The sequence below is a fragment of the Neodiprion virginianus genome, chromosome 4 (assembly GCF_021901495.1).
Source record: "Neodiprion virginianus isolate iyNeoVirg1 chromosome 4, iyNeoVirg1.1, whole genome shotgun sequence".
In the NCBI taxonomy this organism is placed as follows: Eukaryota; Metazoa; Arthropoda; class Insecta; order Hymenoptera; family Diprionidae; genus Neodiprion; species Neodiprion virginianus.
The window spans coordinates 35,831,462-35,852,298 of NC_060880.1; the positions used below are offsets into that span (position 1 = coordinate 35,831,462).

Genomic DNA, 20,837 nt, shown 5'->3' on the forward strand with positions numbered 1-20,837 from the left:
CGTAGAGTGTGACGTCTTTCAACGTTACACGCAGCTGCTACGAATGAGGAACTTAACGATATATACTTATAAAGAGATAAACTTGCCGCTTGTTTACTAATCTTTACGCGCTCGATCTAACGCCACGTAGATTAAGCAATTCTCTGGTGGTCAATAGTTCGTTCAACCTTTCGCCAAACTCTCCAACTAACCCAACCGCGATGTATCGGGTAACTCGGAGATATTAGAAGGTCTCTCCGTGTGTGTTTGTTTGTTGTAAAATAAAAATCGGAAAAGAAGACTTTGCTTGTCTTTCGCGCTGATGATTGCCGGCTTCCCTGTACATCATTCATTCATTCATTCACTCGTCGATATAAATTTTTCCTCTTAATCCGTATCGAGTTTATGGCACAATGTCTCTCTCCCCCCCCCCCCCCCCCTCCCCTTTTTCTTTTTCTTTTTCTCCCTTTCTCTCGATGCATATGCGTAGGTTTGTGTAACGTATCTTCGGATTTGCAGTCGTCTCGCGAGGAGATCGTCAGGCGTCGTTTTCTGTGCCAGTCACTGAACTCTTGACTAGCTGCTGCTGCTGGTTTCTGCTGCTTCGTTGGTCGTTGTGCCGCAGCGGCATTAACAGACCGAGAGAAGTCGTCCGTCGCAACACAGCTGAGCGTCTCTCTGCAGAGAAAGAGACTTCGTGTGTACGAAAATACATTTGCTTTAAATAAAATGTCGACCGTTTCAACGATGAAATTAAATGCAACCGCGACATCTTTTAGATACACCGAACACGGTACGAGAATGAGATGAAGAGAAAAAAACAGAGCGTCAAATGAGATTGTTGGATGAATTTTTTTAGTTTCATTTTGAGTTAGACTTCTCCCCCCTGTTTTTCTTCTTTTCATCGACGTTTCGCCATTCCTCGCCATATAAAACTTGGGGAATTTTTTTTAATTTCTAATCCATCTTTCGTTATATACGCGTGTAGTTTTCTTCCTACTTCCGTTTCGCTTGGAAATAGAAGGCCCCAAAAAGTCGAAAAAAAAAATGTGGCGGGGTTGAAAAACAAAAAAAGAAATTTAATGCTCCGCAGGTGGAACGAACGGAGTTGTACAAAATGGCGACTCGATGCCCCTCCGCAAGTTATAACAGTTAGCGGATACTGTATTATACGCTCTCATGTGTGCGTACGTACGTACATAAGGATAACCGAGCGACTGACTGACTGACTGGTGGCTGTTCTCATTCCAGTCGCAAGATTTCTCTTTAACCTACGCGAGCGTTTATAAAACGAGTGAACGAACTAAGAAACAAACGCCCACTGCTGGGTGCATGCTCCTCGTACCTTGCCTTGCCTTCCCTTCCTCTGACATCGCGATTCGCGTTCGCTAAGCCGGTTGTTAGTATATCATGCGCGTTCGAAAATTTGTTGAGAAATCGATGAGTCATAGGTATACGTATAATGTATAACCCGCGCCGAGGCATAGATTCTGTTATAATAATGCGAAAGGAAGTAGAAGGAGCAAAAAAAATATTAAAGAAAAAAAAACATGAAATAAAAAAAGAGACACAAGGCAGAAATTAGGAGAGAAAGGAGAACGAGGTGAGGAAAAAAAAAGAAGAGAACATTCAATGCGGAGAGAAAAAACGAAACTTTGGATATATTTTTGCATTCTATCAATCTTCGTCGCGTTGTATGCGGTAGGAAATGTAGGAATTATGCTTTTCTTGCTTCTCCGAAGGAAAGAAATTTTTCAAAGGAAAAAAAAAAAAAATGCTCCGTTAAATCGAACACGGTGATTTATTTTTGAAAACGTGTAAACTTATGGGAAGTATTTCTTTGACTTGCGGAAGTCTCGAAATAGATCGTGTATGATACGTAATTCTATTCACGTTATGATATACAAACTGCTCGCGGTGCTCGTCAGAGAGATATTACACGTCGTGATGTGTGCTGCAACGCTGGGAGATATTTTTCTTGCAGTATTTGGGTATTCATTTTGCGTATTGAAGATATTACATTATCGCACGTTAAGGAGAAAGAGAAAAATGTTGATGATATTGTGTTGATTTTTTACGACGAATTCGGAAAATCAATTTCATGTACAGGTATCACTTCCTGTAAATGCAGTATAATTTTATAATGTTATAATGTATCGTCGACGTTCGTTGCTAGTCTAAAAACAGCGCCCCCCGAAGCACGTGGTGAATTTGTTGCTAACCCGACAGCCAACTTGACCTGACCTGACCTGACCTACAGCAGATCTAAAAGCGGTTCGTTGGGGTCAAAGATCTCAAACTGAGCGTCGAGTGTTTGGAAAAGATTGAAGAGAATTTAATGGAAATAAATTGTACAAATAAACGAAGAACCTGATATTTAAACCACGAACAGATCCTTTAAAGGTACGAGTAGATGATTATAACAACTGCTGCATCCAGCTTTTTAAAGTTCTTTTTTACGTGGTGATAAAGTTTTTATTCAATTTATTATCCTACACACACACACACACACACCATGTACAACTGTTGCACGCGGCTATAGCAGCAAAACGTTTTTCAGTCTCTAATGCATTCGATAAAGGGAACAACGGGGGAAAAACGCAGCCACTCTCGAAACCCTCGGAAGAGTAATTTATCACATGAATTTCAATTTATCAACGTTTCGTAATTAACCTCTGATAAAATAAAATGGCCGTAGTGTTTAATGCTATCGCAAGAAACGACCATTTGCCCTAATCTTCTAACACGCTTACGACCCAGAAAAACGATGTCACGGGAATTTTCCCGTCCCTCGAGCAACCGTCGAATCGCAGATTTCGCTCAGGGACCCGAGTTGCGTTCCAGGGAAAAAATTTTCCGGCGTTTGCCAATTTCCGCCTTTTCAACTCTCTTTATTATTATTATTATTTTTTTTTTTTTTCTTCCTCCGCCGCGTTTTCGTTGTAACAGGGTTTCGTCCTGACCGAGCTCTACCTAATTCCGTTCCTCGATCCCCGGGGACGAGTCCCTGCTCAGGGTGGCGTCAGACCGGGAAAACCGGGAAAAAGTTATTTTATCGTTGCATCCCTCCCAACAATCATTGAAAAACTCCAACCGCGCTTCGTTAATTCAGCCGAACTTGTTTTTAGAAATTGGCTATACTGTGTAATTTGAATTTTTATCCTGGCCATCTTCTCCTTTCTTGTATATAATTTGAAACCCCGTTGGTAGTAAAAGCGGATCAACGTTTTCGTAAATTCGGTAACAAAATTTAAGAGATGTTAAAATTTTTTGCGGGAAAAGTCAGGGAAATATTGAAAATTTATAAAAATTTAATTCAGCATAATTGTTACTATCCTCCAGCTGCTACGAGTTTGTAAAATTTTTAACCGCGTTTAGTGTACGTTATTTATAATAATTTCTTCAATAATACCGAAATATTAACGAGTTTGAAATTTGTAACGTGAATTATGAACTAAATATCGAACGTAGTTGTAGAAAATGACATCTAAAAAGTCGAGTTTTCAAAATGTAATTTTTTTTTTAATCTTATTTTATTTTATTACCGGTTTGCTGGATTTCGGTCAATCTTATAAAATGACGAAATAATAACGATTTTACTTTTATTTTGAATCGTACAACATATTCATTAAAGCTTACACCAACTTCGACCTTACGAATCAAAATCCATATTCTTTTTCCAGTTTCGTTTTTCAATGCTGGTGCTAAATTTTTTGTTGGAAAACGTAGCGAAGGGAAAAACCCTCTTGTAAAGTCTTGTTAAATAATTCTTAAGATTATCCCGATCATACAGCGATGAGAGTGCAGATGTACAAAGAGGTTTTAAATTAGTTTCTGTATTATCATTATTACTACGAAGCTATAGCATCATTTACTAGCCAGGCTGTTTTTACTCCTTTCACTTTTCAATGCGACCGCACGAATATCACACACACACACACACACGTATCGGATAGAGAAATTTTCGCGGTTCTTCGTCGCTGCACAATGACTCTATTTTCTGTTTTTCCTATCATTATAATATCCTCTTTGTCGTCTCGTATGAGACACGTACGTGTAATCTCCACACCGTTTGAAGCAGCGTGTGTGTGTGTGTGTGTGTGTGTGTGTGTGGAGATATAGAGTGATGTGGAGATATGGAGAGTGAAGAATGACGCCACGTTTATTATTATTTGTTATTATCTCATCGTTAGCACGTGTTTCAGCCTCATATTTATTTAAGACTCTGGTCGTTCACAATTGCACCCAATTTTTTTCTGTCTCGTATTAATTCTATTAACTCCCCCCCCTCCCTCCCCTCCGCGCCCCACTTTTTTTTTTTTTTTTAACTCTTCATAATTTCCTCCGTTCGACGACGATGTTAAAAAAAAAAAAATAAAAAATATAGCGTGTGTACGCGTGTACGAGTAATTATTGCGTCTTTGTAGTTTGTTCTGTAGGCTTTATACGCTGCTTAATTTTACCTACTTTTTTTTTTAAAATATATATGTATATTTCATTTTTCTTTCTCTTTCTTTACTTACCGCCGCCTGTTTCAACTCCGAAGCAGTCGTCCCTGCAGTACATATATCACACTGTAATTACTAACACCGTGATTACTTATCTAATTAGTAAATCATTAGTCTATAATGAATTATTAAACTGTTATACTATTTAAAGATCGCGTATTATCTATTTATCCCTCTGCTCCACCTTTATACATGTATATTATAAATATTACACAATCGCCGATGATTTAAAATATGCAACGTTTGTCGGTTCGCTGAAGTTATCTACGTTCTCTCGTTATTTATTTTCACAATTGGCTTAGTGTACTGTAAAAAAAGGGGGGGGGGAAAGAGAGAGAGAAAAAACAAAATTGAAAACTTGACACCAGACTTTCGACTTGAGAAATTTCGCTCCCTCTCGGTGACATTACTTTTGATTGGTTTTCATTTATTCTCATTCGATTATTAAAGTCCCTTTTTTCCGAGATCGCTTCACTCGACGAAATTACGGAGTTGTGACGGATAACAAATGCCACGGCCCCTGATGACCGATGTCAAGTGGTTCGATAAATTTTTATTATCCGACCGAGAGAATGCTGCAGACAGTGAAAAAAAAAAAACGCGGCAAGGAGCAACGTTGCACGACAGTTTTTTTTTTCATTCTCTTGTTTTGTACAATGGCCGTCAACGACGCGTCACCTCCTCCTATAACGCCGCAGACTTGCAGCGTCTGCGTCTTCTCTTGTTACATTGCAAGTCTTGCACTCTTCCAGACTTGCACGATAATCTATAATTATTAATGTCTGGTGTTTAAAAATTCCCCACAATTTCCTTCGCTCGGTATTACGTTTCATTTGTTTGTTTTTTTTTTTTTTTACTCCCACACTTGATACAATATTTTACATCAGCGAATTTAAAATGGTATTATAAAGAAAATTTTCGCTGATTATAATACAGTTGAATCGTATCGTCGGAGGTAGGATAATATAAACGCACGATTCAATGTTGCGCTAAAAATATCACAATGTGTCATTGTTTAATATATATAACAATACGTAACGTGCGGGAGTTTTCTTTCATCGACAATTTTTCACATTTAGTATTATTTTATGCTGCACCGTTGAACGGCGATCGGGATCCAAAGTCTCAAAGATCAATGGATCGCGTTGTTCATGATTTTTATGTAATTTAAAACACCCATTCAGCATCGCGAAGACTGTATTAAAATAAAACAGATAAAGAAAAATAAAGGGTGACTAAACGTGCGAGTATGTTAGACAGCGCAATTAATTAACTAATTCGTAAAAATTGTGCCTTTTTACTCTCAAATATAATTACCGTGATAATACATTTTTTTAAAATTATCTTCTGCTTACTATTCATAATACAAGATGCGATTATTGCTGGTTTACGTACCAATAGTTAACGAACAAACGGAGGCACGCTATTTGGCGATATTTTTGTAAAATATTTGCGAAAGCGAATTGAAAAGTTAGGAATTTGATAAAAGGTTGAAGTTGGTAAGGTTAGAACGGCGAAAGTCAGATTAAAATAGTTGTGACTATTGTGCATCTGTAGGAAATACCTTCGAAGGTGTTGCATATTGTCAAAAAATGAATCTGACATTGATCATACTATTATTAGTATTGTTATTATTTATTTTTCTTTAACAACGTTTTCTCTTATCTCTCGTATGTTGAAAAATTAAAATATCAGATAAGGGTGCACAGCGGACGTGTGTTTCGTTGCGAAATGTGTAACAATTTTTTTTTACACATTTATATTTGTCGTTTGTCAAGGATGGCACTCCAGCTTTTATGACCGAACCTTTTTCATTCATGTACTCTCTTGACGAACTTAACCTTTCGTTCGATTGTCCTTGTTTAATCATCTTATCAAAAGTTTTCCTCTTTTTGTTTGTCAGGCGATGGCGGGTGCAGGGAAATCGCGTCCAACGGAGAATCCATGAGCGCTGTACAAGCCCGTCAAGAAGAAGCCAGGCGAAAGAGACGCAGGAAGAAACGTTCCGGTTCGTCTCTTGTCTCATCTTGTTTCCAAGGTTCGTAAAATTCATACATCGTATCTCACCGGGGGTTTAATTTTGTGTAACTTTTTACGTACTCACTTCCGGTACGAATGGATTATCATTGTCGTCATTAATTTATATACAGAGCAAAAGCAATTCAAAGGAACAACGAGCGCAGGGGAGTTGGTAAAGAAAAATAAAAAAAACAAAAAAGAAGAAGACAAGTATAAATCGGGGCAAATTTGGAATGAAATTGAAAACAAGGAATCGTGGGAGGGAATAATTCTGTGAGAGAAAATTACCCGAGGATTCGGTTTTAAATTCTAAACCCTGGAACGAAAATAAATCAAACCGATCGTTGGTTCCGAGAATAGAATGCGGATTCTCTTACGGTGGGGACAAACCGAGACGGTCTTACGCACATCAGGCATATTGCATGGGTCTGTTTATAAACACCGGAAGTTGCACGATATGAAGGAGGAGGAGGAGAGAGGATCGTTCGTCGCGTGGTTACGCTGGCATCTCGTATCGTACAAATTGACCGCCTTTGTCGTCCCCTTATAAACGAATTTAAAAAGAAGTAATAATAATAAAGATAATGACCAACCGTGTCTCACCGCGATTGATAAAAAAAATGTTTTGTAGTTATACGTTGTATGTAAAATCGGAGCGGAAATTGCAAAGCCTCTGATTCAAGAACGCCTCAAAGTTTATTGTCACTTGTCTTGTTAATATCGTATAACGCTTACTAACAGGGAAAAGAACCAGAATAAACGACTGGAAATTAATTTTAGTATCAAACGAATCGCGTGATACGTGATAACAATGGACGGGAAGTAACTTGGAACAAAGCTGCTTCGGTGGTGTCGATAATGCGACTAACAAATCTATACGGCAGAAGCACATAGTTCCACGATTCAGATTAAATCTGTCAATAAACGTAAAATCTGTGTTTGATTTTTACCCGAAGCGTTTCTACGGTTTTCTTTATCTTTTTTTTTCTTTCCGTCGCTTTTCTTACCGCGTGGATAATTGTGAACCGAAATTCTTAGAGCTTGCGTCGAGCGAATCAGTCCGTCACGACAGATGAAGAAAAGAAGAAAAAAAAAAAAAAAAACAAAGAAATGAGAGGTCTGATTATCGTGAGCAATAACAACGAGCACGATAATAACCAGACTGATATTGTTGTTTATCAAATGCTTGTTGTAAAACACTGCATGGAGTGTGATGTAATTAAAAAAAAAAAAGAAAAAAACAAACCATCATCGGAATACAACTGTATCTTTTACCAATTTTTCCTGTAAATACGTAGAATTTTGATTCTCGTTTTTTCTTTCATTCTTTTTTAAATACTTAAAGAATTCCATTCGCTTACCACCCTCGACCACCGCATATTATCTACCTTTATATACGTCATACGTATGTAATGTGATATATCTGGGGAGGGAGGGAGAGGAGCGGAGAGGGGCCGGCATTATCGGATTTCGAGTATGCCGAAGCGCGGATGTCGGTTGTGGGTGAGGGGGGTGGAGGAGGGGGGCAAACCAGCAGTTGCTAGGCGCTCGCGGGTCGCTATTCAACCTGTATACATATATATACTTGTATACATTCGGCGCCCGCTGCTGTTGCTGTTGCTACTGCTGTACAATTTCACGGAATACGCTCTAACGATGAGCCAGAATCGTGTAGTCCTTCAACGAATTCCCTCCGTTGGTACATGCGCATCCCACAAGCCTGCATACGCACTGTCACACACACATACACACGCACACACACATACACACGCACACACACATACGTACGTTTCAGCCTTCGACCTTGACATTACAAAGAGGGATTAGAGACGGTATGTATACCTATATATATACACGCATGTACGTTTCAGCAACAGCAGCAGCGCGGCATCGGGTGACTAAGGTGACCGTGATCAATTGAACCTTTTGAAATTTTCTCCTACCCCCCCACCTTTTTGTTTAATTAGATTTATTTATTGACGTTGAACTGCCGCTACTAATATTGCACTCGTATTGCACGCGTGCAATCAACTTTGAACTAGTCGTATCGTTGATTTTAAAATTCTTTTGAATGCGAAGGAAAAGTTTATCACTCACGTGATACGGTGTATTATGTACGTATTATCAAGTCTGCTGCTTTCTCGTCAATTTATATCATGTGCGAAGTTGTATACATAACTATGTAGGTATGTACGCGCGGAGATAAGATTACATCATTGAAGGATCTGTTAAATTTTTATTTATCTCATTTGTTTGGGTTTTACACGTTTACAAACTGTGGTGGGATAAACGGTGAACAAGAAAAACGCACACGCACACACACACGGAACGTGGGAGTGAAATTTGAAAGAAAAAAGATGAGTGAAAAAAATTCAATCATTGTTTGTCAAAAGGATTAGAATGCGATAGTGAGTTATCTTACCGTAATACGGCTTGTTGATGTAATTTTTCTTTACTTTTCACTTCGTTGTACGGTTAAATGAGGTTGACGTATTTATCTGCGAATATTTTTAACTTCTGACACTAATTCCACTATCCTATCGTTAAATACGAATTTAGATATTATTTCTTTTAGGACGGAATGACGACGGTGTTGTATAATAAATATTGTTTCATTAGCTTTATTTTCAAGTCGCCGCTTCAAGCGATTCTGCTGAATTTATTCTCGACAGTTTTTAACGTTTATATTACAATCGATTTCGTGTACATATTACAATATTCGTACAACTAACTGTAACAAGGAATACTGCACAAATGTTACCGCAATTCGATTCCTGCTTAAATAAGTTACATGATGGACTGAAATTTTAATTAGCGCCAGTGTCTAAATTTTAATGCATAAGTACATGATATACATAAACTCGATCGGTGATATTAATTAACAATTGGGAATTGAACGCGAATCGATGTATGTACAAATATATGTGTAACCAGAAATGAAGAGGGATGAAGAGTAAACTGCGTATGAAACTTGCTTTTGTCAATTTTTTTTGTTTTCTTTTTATCTTTTTCTTGTATCGTTGCTACGTCTTTTAACTACCAAATCATAAATTTCCTAACTGCCACGAGTATGTATGTATGAATGTATATATACATACACGTATACATACCTATGCATATGTGTATACATTATACAATGTGCATATACAGTCTAGTATATCAACGAACGTATTTTGTCACGCGAATTTGATACATAACTAACGTAACACGTAATATGTGCAGCGTTCGGTGATCATTTTCCCCGTTGTTGTTATTATCATTATAATTATTATTATTTGTTTTCAACTCTTTGCGTGAGTCATCGCCCGGTGTTTGCTATAAAAGGAAGTCAGTCGCGAATGGCAAATCTCGTGACTATCGGTTAATTAGTTCACCCATTCAACGGAAGCAGTGATCGATCGATTATCTGGCAACAGCAAATCGATGTGTGTAAATTGCAACTAGACACGTTGATTTTTCATTTTATTTTATCGTATACAATTGCCGAGCTAATATTACAATGTCGGCTTATAATATTATTAAGTTATCCCCTTATCACTCTGCGGTGTTACATGTATTGCGACTTGGACTCTCTGACTCATCTTAACATGACTTGTGAGCGATTAATATTGCGTACTGCTAATGTGTGTTGATAGTGGGAACAAGCTGTAATACAGATATTCGTGACGACGAGTGTCGAGGTGATACTGTTCGTTTTTTCTCTCAATTTTATTACAACAATACGGTTAATGTTTGAAATTTTTTTAGGAAAAATGGTCAAGTCACAGGTGTCCTCTACGTTTACGAACAATTTCACAAAATTCTGACGAGCGTAATTTAAGTCTGTCGAACGGAAGCGGAACTCACGTTTAAAACTTTATTTTCTTACTATTTGGCAATTAGTATTCGTCTTGCGGTAAATTGCGAACGCAAATTACACGTATATATGTTTTATAATAAACGACGGAGAGATTATAACGCGAAACGAATTTGTCACTTCGTAGAGATTCTTGATTAGGTCAATTGAAGGTTGTTCTCTTATTATTATTGAAACACTTGGTAAGTGAGACTGTACGAGAAGCATGGATGTGTGTGTATGAGATAGAACGTCGAGAGGAATCGCAATTTTTCAGTGGAATGTTCGAGCCAGCAAGGCGGTATGTTACGAAGGAAAATTTCTCACACTAGTCTCGCGAGTCGTGCAATTCTTCAGTGTGTGTGTGTGTGTGTGTGTGTGAGTGCGAAAAATTGCAAACCGTCGTCGGGAGCATGTAGAGCAGTTTCTCCTGTTTACTTTTTCAATTGTGGAAATCTTTCACACCTAAGCAACTCTGTGTTTTTCGTAATTCCGTGTATATATGCATATGTACATACATACGTCCTGCGAAGAACAATGTTCGTTATTACTGGTTTCCCTGACAAACAATCGTTTCTTGTCTATACGTACATTATATCGTTAATAACATACACCGCCGTAACGATTCTTCGTTTTCTTCTTCTTTTTCTTCTGTCGAGCCTTTGACTAACTCCGCAGTGATAACACCATGCATGAGATACTTTTCACATTCTCAATCTTCCTTATATGCACTCTCGAATTACAGATCAGATACGTTATTCCGATTTTCAAACTCATGCATTGTCATGCTTGCAATCTGATGAACAGCTTTTTCTCTCAAGATTAACTTTCGAGAACATTCATTATCGTCGGGTGTTATTCACCCGACGCGTGTCTTCTTTCATTTTTATATCCTGTTTTTGTTCTCATTCAATCTTTTTCTATATCTCGTCACCTTGTGTAGATCGCTTATATGTCGATATAATAACATACGGTCGTTAAGTTGAATAATGCCGCTTAAGATTTTGCCTCTCACTCTCGCTTTGATAGGCCATTACCGGTATGAATTGATTGAATTTACGTATATACCTGTTATTTTTATTTTAAACAACGATGTGGCGATGTACAGAAAGTGCATAAATAAATTATAAGGTCAAAGAAATAGACGAGTTGGTTGTCAGTTGAAATATTGGTCAAGTATTTTTCAATTCTCACCTTTAAAATATATTGCTAAATATATATATATATATTATTTTAATTTTTATTGTTTCAGAACTTTACAAGCTTACGGGTGAAGTTCTTGGGGAAGGAGCGTACGCTTCTGTGCAAACCTGCGCTTCCCTGTATACCGATTTGGAATATGCGGTTAAAATCATTGATAAAATTCCGGGACACGCGCGTGCCAGGGTATTCAAAGAGGTTGAAACCTTCCATCATTGTCAGGGACACGCCAACATCATACAACTTATCGAGTTCTTTGAGGATGACGAGAGGTTCTATTTGGTGTTTGAGAAAGTAAACGGAGGGCAGTTACTGAACAGAATTCAAGAGAGAATTCACTTCACCGAACGTGAGGCGAGCGAAATTGTCAAAGAGATAGCCAGCGCCTTGAATTTCCTCCACAAGAAAGGTAAGCGACGTAGTATGCTTGAATCTAGCGTGTGGAAAACTGTCGGTTCAAAGCAATTGAACGGCGTTATTTATTCCCCATTTTATTTGAATGATTTCAGGAATAGCGCACAGGGATCTAAAACCTGAAAACATCTTGTGCGTCCATCCGGACAAGCTGACGCCCATAAAAGTTTGCGACTTTGACTTGGGCTCAGGGATTAAGTTCAACAATTCGCTGTCAAGCCCAATTGCAACACCGCAATTATTAACGCCTGTCGGTAGTGCTGAATTCATGGCACCTGAAGTGGTCGAAGCTTTCATCGGCGAGGTGAATTCTTACGATAAACGCTGTGACTTATGGAGCCTGGGTGTTATCATGTATATACTGCTGTGCGGATACCCTCCGTTTTATGGAAATTGCGGCACTGATTGCGGCTGGGAGAAAGGAGAGAATTGCCAGTCTTGTCAAGAGCTTTTATTTACCAGTATCCAGGAGGGTAGATACGAATTTCCTGACAGGGAATGGCGATGCATTTCGGAGGATGCAAAGGACTTGATCAGAGGATTGTTGGTCAAGGAAGCTCACCAAAGACTCAGCGCCGAGAGTGTGTTGAAACACCGTTGGATTAATCCTGGACCAACAGGCGAGGAAGGGGGTGACAGGTCGCTGACCACTCCACAAATTATTAGGTAAGAATTTCTCCTCACCGAATGTATCTACGATTATAAATATTTTCACTCCACGTTGAAAGAAAAAAAAACAACAGCCACCCCGATAAACAAAATTTTGATAAAAAGTTTAAACGCAATTTATGTTTCTCCAATCTTTGCAGAAGGAATAATTCAGCTCGTGAATTGTCGGCATTCGCGGAATCTGCTATGGCTGTTAACAGAGTTGTTCTACAACACTTCTCAGTTAATTTGGAAGAATTGGCTGAGAATAGAGAGCCGAGATTATCTACGTCGTCGACCGATGAGGACAATCATCCGTACGGACATATGTCGGATTCCAGCAGCGAATTGTCAGAGCATGGAAAAAATTGCGTCACTCATTCCTCGAGCGAGTTTGACACACCTCGGGCAAAGTCGTGTTCCGTTCACTCGAGCATTGACTTGAGCGATTTGAAGATCATCGGCAGGAATCGACTCATTGGTAAGGAGTCTCTCAATCTGTTCGGGCTTTCACCCCCTAGCGAGAGCAGACTGATGCAGAGGAGACTCAAGGCGCGTTCAAGTCTACTCGAACGTCGCACCGACTCAATTGTAGCGTCGCCAAGTGGCTGATAGGCGATGTGATGATTTCAGATTTGGAAACTATGTCATCTTTTGTCGCATCTACTCGTATCAACGAAAAGAGAAGCTGAGAAATTGTTGATATACGCATTAAACAATGAGAGGAAATTTTTTTTTTTTGCTTTGATTCTTAAGAAAATTTGAAATTGTAATTGAAAATTTTCTTGTTCTGCGGTTGACGTTAATACGGCTATGATGATATTGTAGCCACTCTTCCCCTGACGTGGCGTTACACTTTTTCGGTAATTTGCTTTTAACATTTTTTATTTATTTTTATTTTATTTTATTTTTTTTTTTTTTTTTTGTCACAGTTTTTGTTAATAATAAGAATACCTATGAAGTGGAAAATTAATTCTAAACTTGAGAGAAAAACAAAAATAAAATACGAGAGGAAAAAAGTTGAAAACATTACCGCCGAGGCTGAAATTATCTGATGCAAACATTCGACACAAAGTACCCACTGACACGTATAAATTTGATAGTGTTTCCGATTACTTACGTTTAAATTCAGACTTTGATATCGGTATATGGTAGATCTGTGAAAAATATGTACATGCATATTATTACATTTTGAAATTCTCTCACTACTACTACTACTATTTTACCTCTCTCTCTCTCGCTCTCCCTCACTTTTTCTCTGTCTTGAATATAATTGTGAAAGCCTTTTTACATTTCGTTATTTTATATGATAATTTTTATTCAATCATTAATGACCGAATTTTGTAAATTGTTGCCCGCCCTTTGAGAGCCCGGGGTGCACTGTAAAAGGTTTGCTCATTAGGAAGGTAGAGGGTAGATTTTAAGGTTGAAGCAGGGCAGAGTCGCGGTGGGCGAGAAGAGAGAAAAGAGCAATTTCGTAGGTATTGTAAGAAGATTGATAAAATTGTAAAATTATCATTGATTAATCGTAAAAAGAAGAAAGAAAAAAAGTGTTGAAATTTGTACCTGTACCTTAAGGCAGATAATTGAAACAAAAAACAAAAAAAAAGTAGATGAGTTTAAAAATATAAAAAGTGCAAATCAGTAGTAAAAGAGATAAACCTGTTGCGACGTTCGAGTCTCTGTTGATGATGAATTTAAAGATTTAAGTCTATTAATTATTGTGTAATTATAGAATTTTAACGAATCAACTACCACCTTTCCAATGGGTTTGTACAACGCTACTTGATATGTAACATTGTAGTATATATTGTAGTTGAGACAGACACAGGGAGTTATTTTTGGGGATCATTCATGGGAGTTGGATCTGTAGTGCAAGTTTCATTTAACGGTCAACTCAGTCATGGAAATATATTGGCGTATTTCTTCGCAATATTATAAAGAAAAAACAAAATTTTTCAAACGATTATTATTATTGTTATTATTACTATTAATACTACTTCTGCTACTACTATTAGACATATTATTAATAATATTATTATATTCTCAAGTAACAGTATTGTAGGTTTGTTCATTCTGGGTATGCAGGATGTGCCGTGTTGACTCCAAATTCGGAACTTTTGAATTACGTCCGTTGATCGTGTTTTTTTTTTTTTTTTTTTATTGGAACACTACCTTGCACTATTTTTCCAATTTTCCACCTTTCTTGCGTCTTTTTTTCTGAGATACGAACCTGTGCATTTGTTGAGAAAAGAAGTCGCTAAACATTTTCGTACTATTGTATTACGGCGAGAGAAATTGAAGAGGTAACTCAGGGCAGACTCAAGAGCTGTATAAACCCTTGTATTACACTTTCCATAGGAAAAAAACAAACAACAAAAGAACAAAAAATAAGTAGAATATGAACAAAACAACACTTACACTGGCACAAAAATATACTGTACAAATATTTTCACGTACTACAACTTTATTGTATTAACCGATGTTACTGGTTATCGGTTAGGTTGGTCATGACAAATTTGCACAGTTATTTACAAAACAGGGAAAACCTTAGAAAAAAAATTATACGTTTAATACACACTGCGCAGTGTTGGAAAATTTCTGAGCGAATCTCTGTGAAATCAATTTCCGCCGACGTGACTAAACTTTGAGCAGGTGGACAGTTGCAATTAAACCAAACAACTGTCTTGTTTTATAAGTCATGAAATGACTGCTCAGGAACTGTCTGACAAAATATTCGGAGAAAGACGGGAGAAAATGAAAAGAAAACACATTTTGCAAAGAATAATAGCGATTGAACTAAGTTCATCGCCAGTTGGGAACTATTCTTTTATTTCCTCTTTCTCGAGTTTAAACTCTTACGATATGTTGTTTAATAATCATTGGGAATAGTTTCGAGCTCCAATGTGAATGAAAACTTGTCATTTCCTTTCTTTTTCTCCTCCCTTTTTCAAAATGAAAATATTTAATCGCGTATAATTTTACGCGAGAAATGTTGAACCGCCGTAGAAAAAAAAAGAAAGAAAAAAAATTTAATAATAGCAATAATAATATTAATAATAATAAAGGCCATAATACCGATTTAACGTTATTTCTAACGATTTTTGTAAGCGGTAAATGGATGCGAGTGACATTGAATGGGAAAGAAAGAAAAAAAAAAAAAAAAAAGAAGAAAGCAGGAAAAAAAAATAACTACTAGCGTAAGCACTTTCTTGTATAGTGTTATTAAGATGTAATTTTAAGCCTTCCCCTCGTTTATACCCAACGTGATCTTTAAGTTTTACGCAATGCCATAAAGAGGGACAAATTAATTATTAACAATCATTCATTCGTTTATAAACACATACTTGTTGTACGCAGTCACATATTTATTTACATCTTTTGGACTTCAATATTGTAATAGGTTTAATTAGCAAGAAAATTGACAGTAGATCAATTTTTTACGTACTTGTACATTGCGTTTATACTTTTGTCGTTATTACAATATACATCTTACGTATATTTTCTATACCTATACGTTATCGTTTCCAGTGTCCAAGAACGTTTCTTACATCGTCGATACCTTATAGGAAGTCATTTTATTGCATCGTAATCAATACACTTGTCCCTCGATATTGCACAGCGGAAAACGACCCTCAACCTGAATATTGCACTTCAGTTTAATGTACAAGCTGTGTTAAGGAAAAGACAAAAAAAAAAAAAAAAGAAAAAAAATGAGGTGTGAAAGAGAAGAAAGAAATGTATGTTTTTTCTTTGTTCATGTTGATATATAAATGTCCAATCAAGGTATGTAATCTGACTAACTGATCGTGTAATATTTGGGCTCGAGGACAAAGAAAATAAGAAAATTGCAAAACAGATGAAGTAAATAAATAGATTTTCATTACTTTTTTTAAATAACGCTCTGAGAGAGTTCGAGAAATAAATATGAAAAAATGAAAAAAAAAAAAAAATAATAAAAAATCATGATTCGTTTTTTAATTGGTTGTACGTTTTTTTTTTCTTGTTTTTGCCATACTCCTTAATCACTAATCTTTCGTCTCGGAATTATCGTTACGACTTAGGTCTTACTTTTTTTTTCCTATTGAATTCATTTTTCCACTTCTTCGCTTCACTTCTGTAACCTCACTCATATTTTATTTCAAGCACATTATGTATATCTCTAAATTACCCTATATCTACGTACATATAATGTACAGTCAGTCCTCGCGAAAAAATCGTCAAATAACGAACGAATGAGTAATACCTAATGATAATAATAATAATTGATCGATGTAAATGCTATGTAAATAATGATACTTTAACTCCTTGTACGGTGCAAGATTTTACGAAACTTAGTTGTCATAAGTAGGAATGTAAAAAATTTATTCTGATGCAATAAGTTCATAAAAAAAAATCGTCGAATAAATCATAGCGTCAACTCTCTGCGATACTAGATCGTCTGACGATAAATTTTTCAGGTTTTTCAATATAGTCCTGTGAAAAATGTCTGTTCCCGATATCACTACAACGCAATTTCAACACACATTATAATAATGTGTGAAATATTTACTCGGGAGCATTAAGCGACTAATTGCGTAAAATCTTGGGTTACCTAATTAATTTTACTAACTTCGTATGATATGTTGAATGGACTACGAGTGTACATAACAAAGAGCTATTAGTACACGCCTATATGATAGATATAGCGTACCCTAGTTTCCCAAAAAAAAAAAGAGAAAGAAAGAAGAAAAACGAAAAAAAAAAACAAAAAATACAAAACACATTTAGAACAAATTATTGCAAAAAATGTTGAAAAAAACGAAAAAAAAACATTTAAAAGGAAAAAAAAAAGAAAAAAAAAATGCCAAAAATATAATTTTTTATTTTTCATACCCGTAGACATACGAATATATTTTTGACGCTGGTGAAGAGATTCTTCGAGAAATGCAATCGTCGCAATATAAATAAATATACATGATAACATGCATGTATGTATATGTGCAACGTGTGAAACTTTCGACCACTGCATTTCTGGGCGAAGGCATAATTAGTATTAGACGATGTTTTGTACTGGGGCTGCTTTGCTGAAGACCTTTGTTAGCGAACGAGGCCTAAAGGTGGATCGAAGTTATGTTCGAGTTGCGTGTAGAAATTTATAACAATGCCAAATGTCGCGAAAGAGTGAAAATAATTTGAAGAAAAAAAAAAAAACACAAATTTCATTTTTAATGTTCAATTTGTATCCGCAAATGGGATACATAAATACACAGATGATATATCGTCGGATATTTTTTTTTTTTTTTTTTATTCAAGGCTAGAACATTCTTCACGCAGCTTTTCATGTGTGTAGTAAAAAAAATTCGATTGTGTTTAAAAAGTGCAGAAGAGCATCAATACATAGAGGTATTTTTCAAGGCGCAAGTTAGCGTAGTGAAACACAAATGTTGAGACTGGATTGTGAACGTACAAACTTTATTGTAAACCTAATAATAATAAATTCAAGATTTATTGAATTAAATACCGAAAATTTGAATGTTGGTTTTTTTTTTTTTTTTCTCCCGTTTCTTAACATAGCTCCGAAGCTCTTCGAGTATATATAGCTTTGGCTCTTCGACGAATAATTGATAAAAATGGTTTGCCCTTCCCCTTCCCCTTCCCTCCCTCTTCCCTCACCTCTTTTCAAAATCCGATAAACCTGAATGACGGAGAAAAAATGATTTAAAAAAAAATGTTATCTCCGGAAGGAAGGTTTGGTAAAAGAATTTTTCATTCACGTGTAAGGCCCTCCACCTCCTGCCCTCGGTTTCTTTCATGCATCATAAATAATTACTCATTTATGTACCATGTATATGTATGTACAATATATGTAACGTTTTTATTTTGTATAAGAAAAGTAGAATCGCGCCGGCCCAAGAGAAAAAAAAAAAAAAAAAAGTTGTGTATAATAGTCGACGAAAATTTGCAAAAGGATGTTATTATAAGTCTGGTAATGATTAATTGCCGGGATGAAAAATTGATCCAAGTTATGGAACGGCGCTTGACGGAGCGAGCATATATTAATGTGCTGTGCAAATTTTATAATGGAAAGTGAGACGTATCTTTGATGCCCGTTATAATAAAGCTATCTTGCACCGTCTCATCGCTTGGTTCAGATTAAACAGTAATGTGTAATTATACCGGTGTGACAGGGCGACTTTTTTCATGAAAATATTGAAATTAAAAAACGGTAGCGCCGTTTAAGTTGCAAATATTGTCGGGCCCTTGAAAATTAGAAAAGAAAAAAAAAAAAAAACAGAAAATTAACAATCTCATGTACATAAGACGAATCATTATAACCGCAAATAAGAAATGTAATAAATCTACGATAATAATGATACTATTAATATGAATATTTTTAATTCGTTGCGCTTTGATTTATAGATTTATCTTTATTTGCGAGTTTATATGTAGAGTTTCCACTTTAATAACACGAGCAGAATATTGCGTATGTCTAACATCAAGTTTTATCATGAAACAATTTGTAATCGATTTTAAAATCGAATATATCCACTAGAATTGAATCGGAAACATTTTTCAACAAGAACGAGAAAAAACTTTCTGTATCGCTTGTTTCGCGTTACTTTTGCTGCGAGAACTCAAGTCTCGCAATAATTTTCATACTTGTGATTTCGTCGCAACAAAAGATCGCAATTTCTGCACATAAATGAGCGTGAAATAAAATTATCATTATTTCATCCAACAATGTAATTGTTGAACGTACATCGGAAACTTGCTATAGTATTGTAACTATAGGGAAACGCCTTATGTCAAAAAAAAAAAAAATCGGCGAATTACATATGTATCGTATATGTATGTATACTTAGTCTACACTTCAGATCTAAAACGTTATACATTTCAGAGTACATGTACATATACATGTCAAAGGTTTACTAAGTGCAAGAACATAAAAAAATCGATGAAAATAGGCGGGGATAACGAAATGAAAAGAAAAAAAAAAAGCAAAAAAATTTAAAAAAAAAAAAAAAATTATAAAACCAAACAATTATTAAGATAATAGAGAAGAGATGTGTCTCGATGGACAATGTTTGATAACTACTATAGACAGATGACCGCAGTCTTATAATGTCCGATATCTATGATTAAATAGCTCGAAAATTATGCGTAAAATTGAAAAAAAAAATCTAAAGTTAAAAGAAGATCACTTGTCCGTACATAATGCAGAATAACGGTAACGACGGAAAAAATAAAAATTGTAGTGATTAAAAGAGTGCTATATACATTATATTTAACCGTAGATAAAACTCAGCAAAGAATATTATACTTTACATATACACGAAAGGGTGAGAAAGTTTTTGTATTGCATTGTATTGTATTGTATTGTATTTGTCGCAGATGAAAGGGAGTGAATACGGAGGAATATAATAAGTATAAAATCGTCCTTTGATTGGTAATGCAAATAATAACAAAGAAGCAAGCATTTTGTAATTTACAAATTTATCGTAGACTCTTAGGTGAAACTTACTTGTATTAGGAAACAGAATGCTTGACGATTTTGTATTTATATTGTATTTGTACTGCATTGCATTGCATTGTATTGTATCGTATTGTATTGCATTGTATTGAATGCCTATATTATTGCTTTGTTTCAAAGCAAAGTCGAAAACGAAGTCATAATTGCGCTTTCGAATTATCGAACGTACACGTGAGTCACGTAAAAGCAGTGGAAATGTGAAAGATACAAAGAATGGTGAAAAAAAACCCGAGCATTTTATAGATACCTCTGGTGGTGCACCTAATCTAACCATTATTAATCGTACTTTAATTAATATGCATTATTAATGGGGATCAGCATCGAAAATAAAATGCAGAAAAATAATTGAAAAAAATACATAACCGAGAGTTTTATTTCGACAATCCTTCCGCCGTTAATTCGATCGCCTTTTTTTCATTTAAAAAAATTATTACGAAATAATTGCCTCCGTACGTGCCGCACACATTGTCAGTAAATCTATGTCACGCACGCGTCGCAAAAGTTTTATGTACGTGTATTTCAACGATTTATGATATCTTTGCGTTTATCTTGGATAATCCTTTGAGAATTACGAGGAATTTTCTCGGCACGTCTGCAAAATTATAGTTCTACATGATGGAAAAGCACACGCGATTCTAGAGCTTACAATATAGAAGCTTACACGACTTCATCGCGAAAAATTTGACGAATGAACGTGAATTTCCAGAGCATGAGGCATTCA

At 36.0% G+C, this 20,837-nt stretch overlaps 1 protein-coding gene across 2 annotated transcripts in view; it reads left to right on the top strand.

Annotated features, from left to right (window-relative positions):
• Positions 1-19,594, top strand: part of LOC124302458 (MAP kinase-interacting serine/threonine-protein kinase 1-like) — a 91,727-nt gene extending 72,133 nt beyond the window's left edge. For both annotated transcript variants that reach the window (XM_046758668.1, XM_046758669.1), the window contains 4 exons: positions 6,391-6,525; positions 11,594-11,950; positions 12,051-12,621; positions 12,765-19,594. In XM_046758668.1, coding sequence (XP_046614624.1) covers positions 6,391-6,525; positions 11,594-11,950; positions 12,051-12,621; positions 12,765-13,215 — 1,514 coding nt within the window. In that variant the 3' untranslated portion in view covers positions 13,216-19,594. The remainder of the gene's footprint in view (positions 1-6,390; positions 6,526-11,593; positions 11,951-12,050; positions 12,622-12,764) is intronic.
• The last annotated feature ends 1,243 nt before the right edge of the window (positions 19,595-20,837 follow it).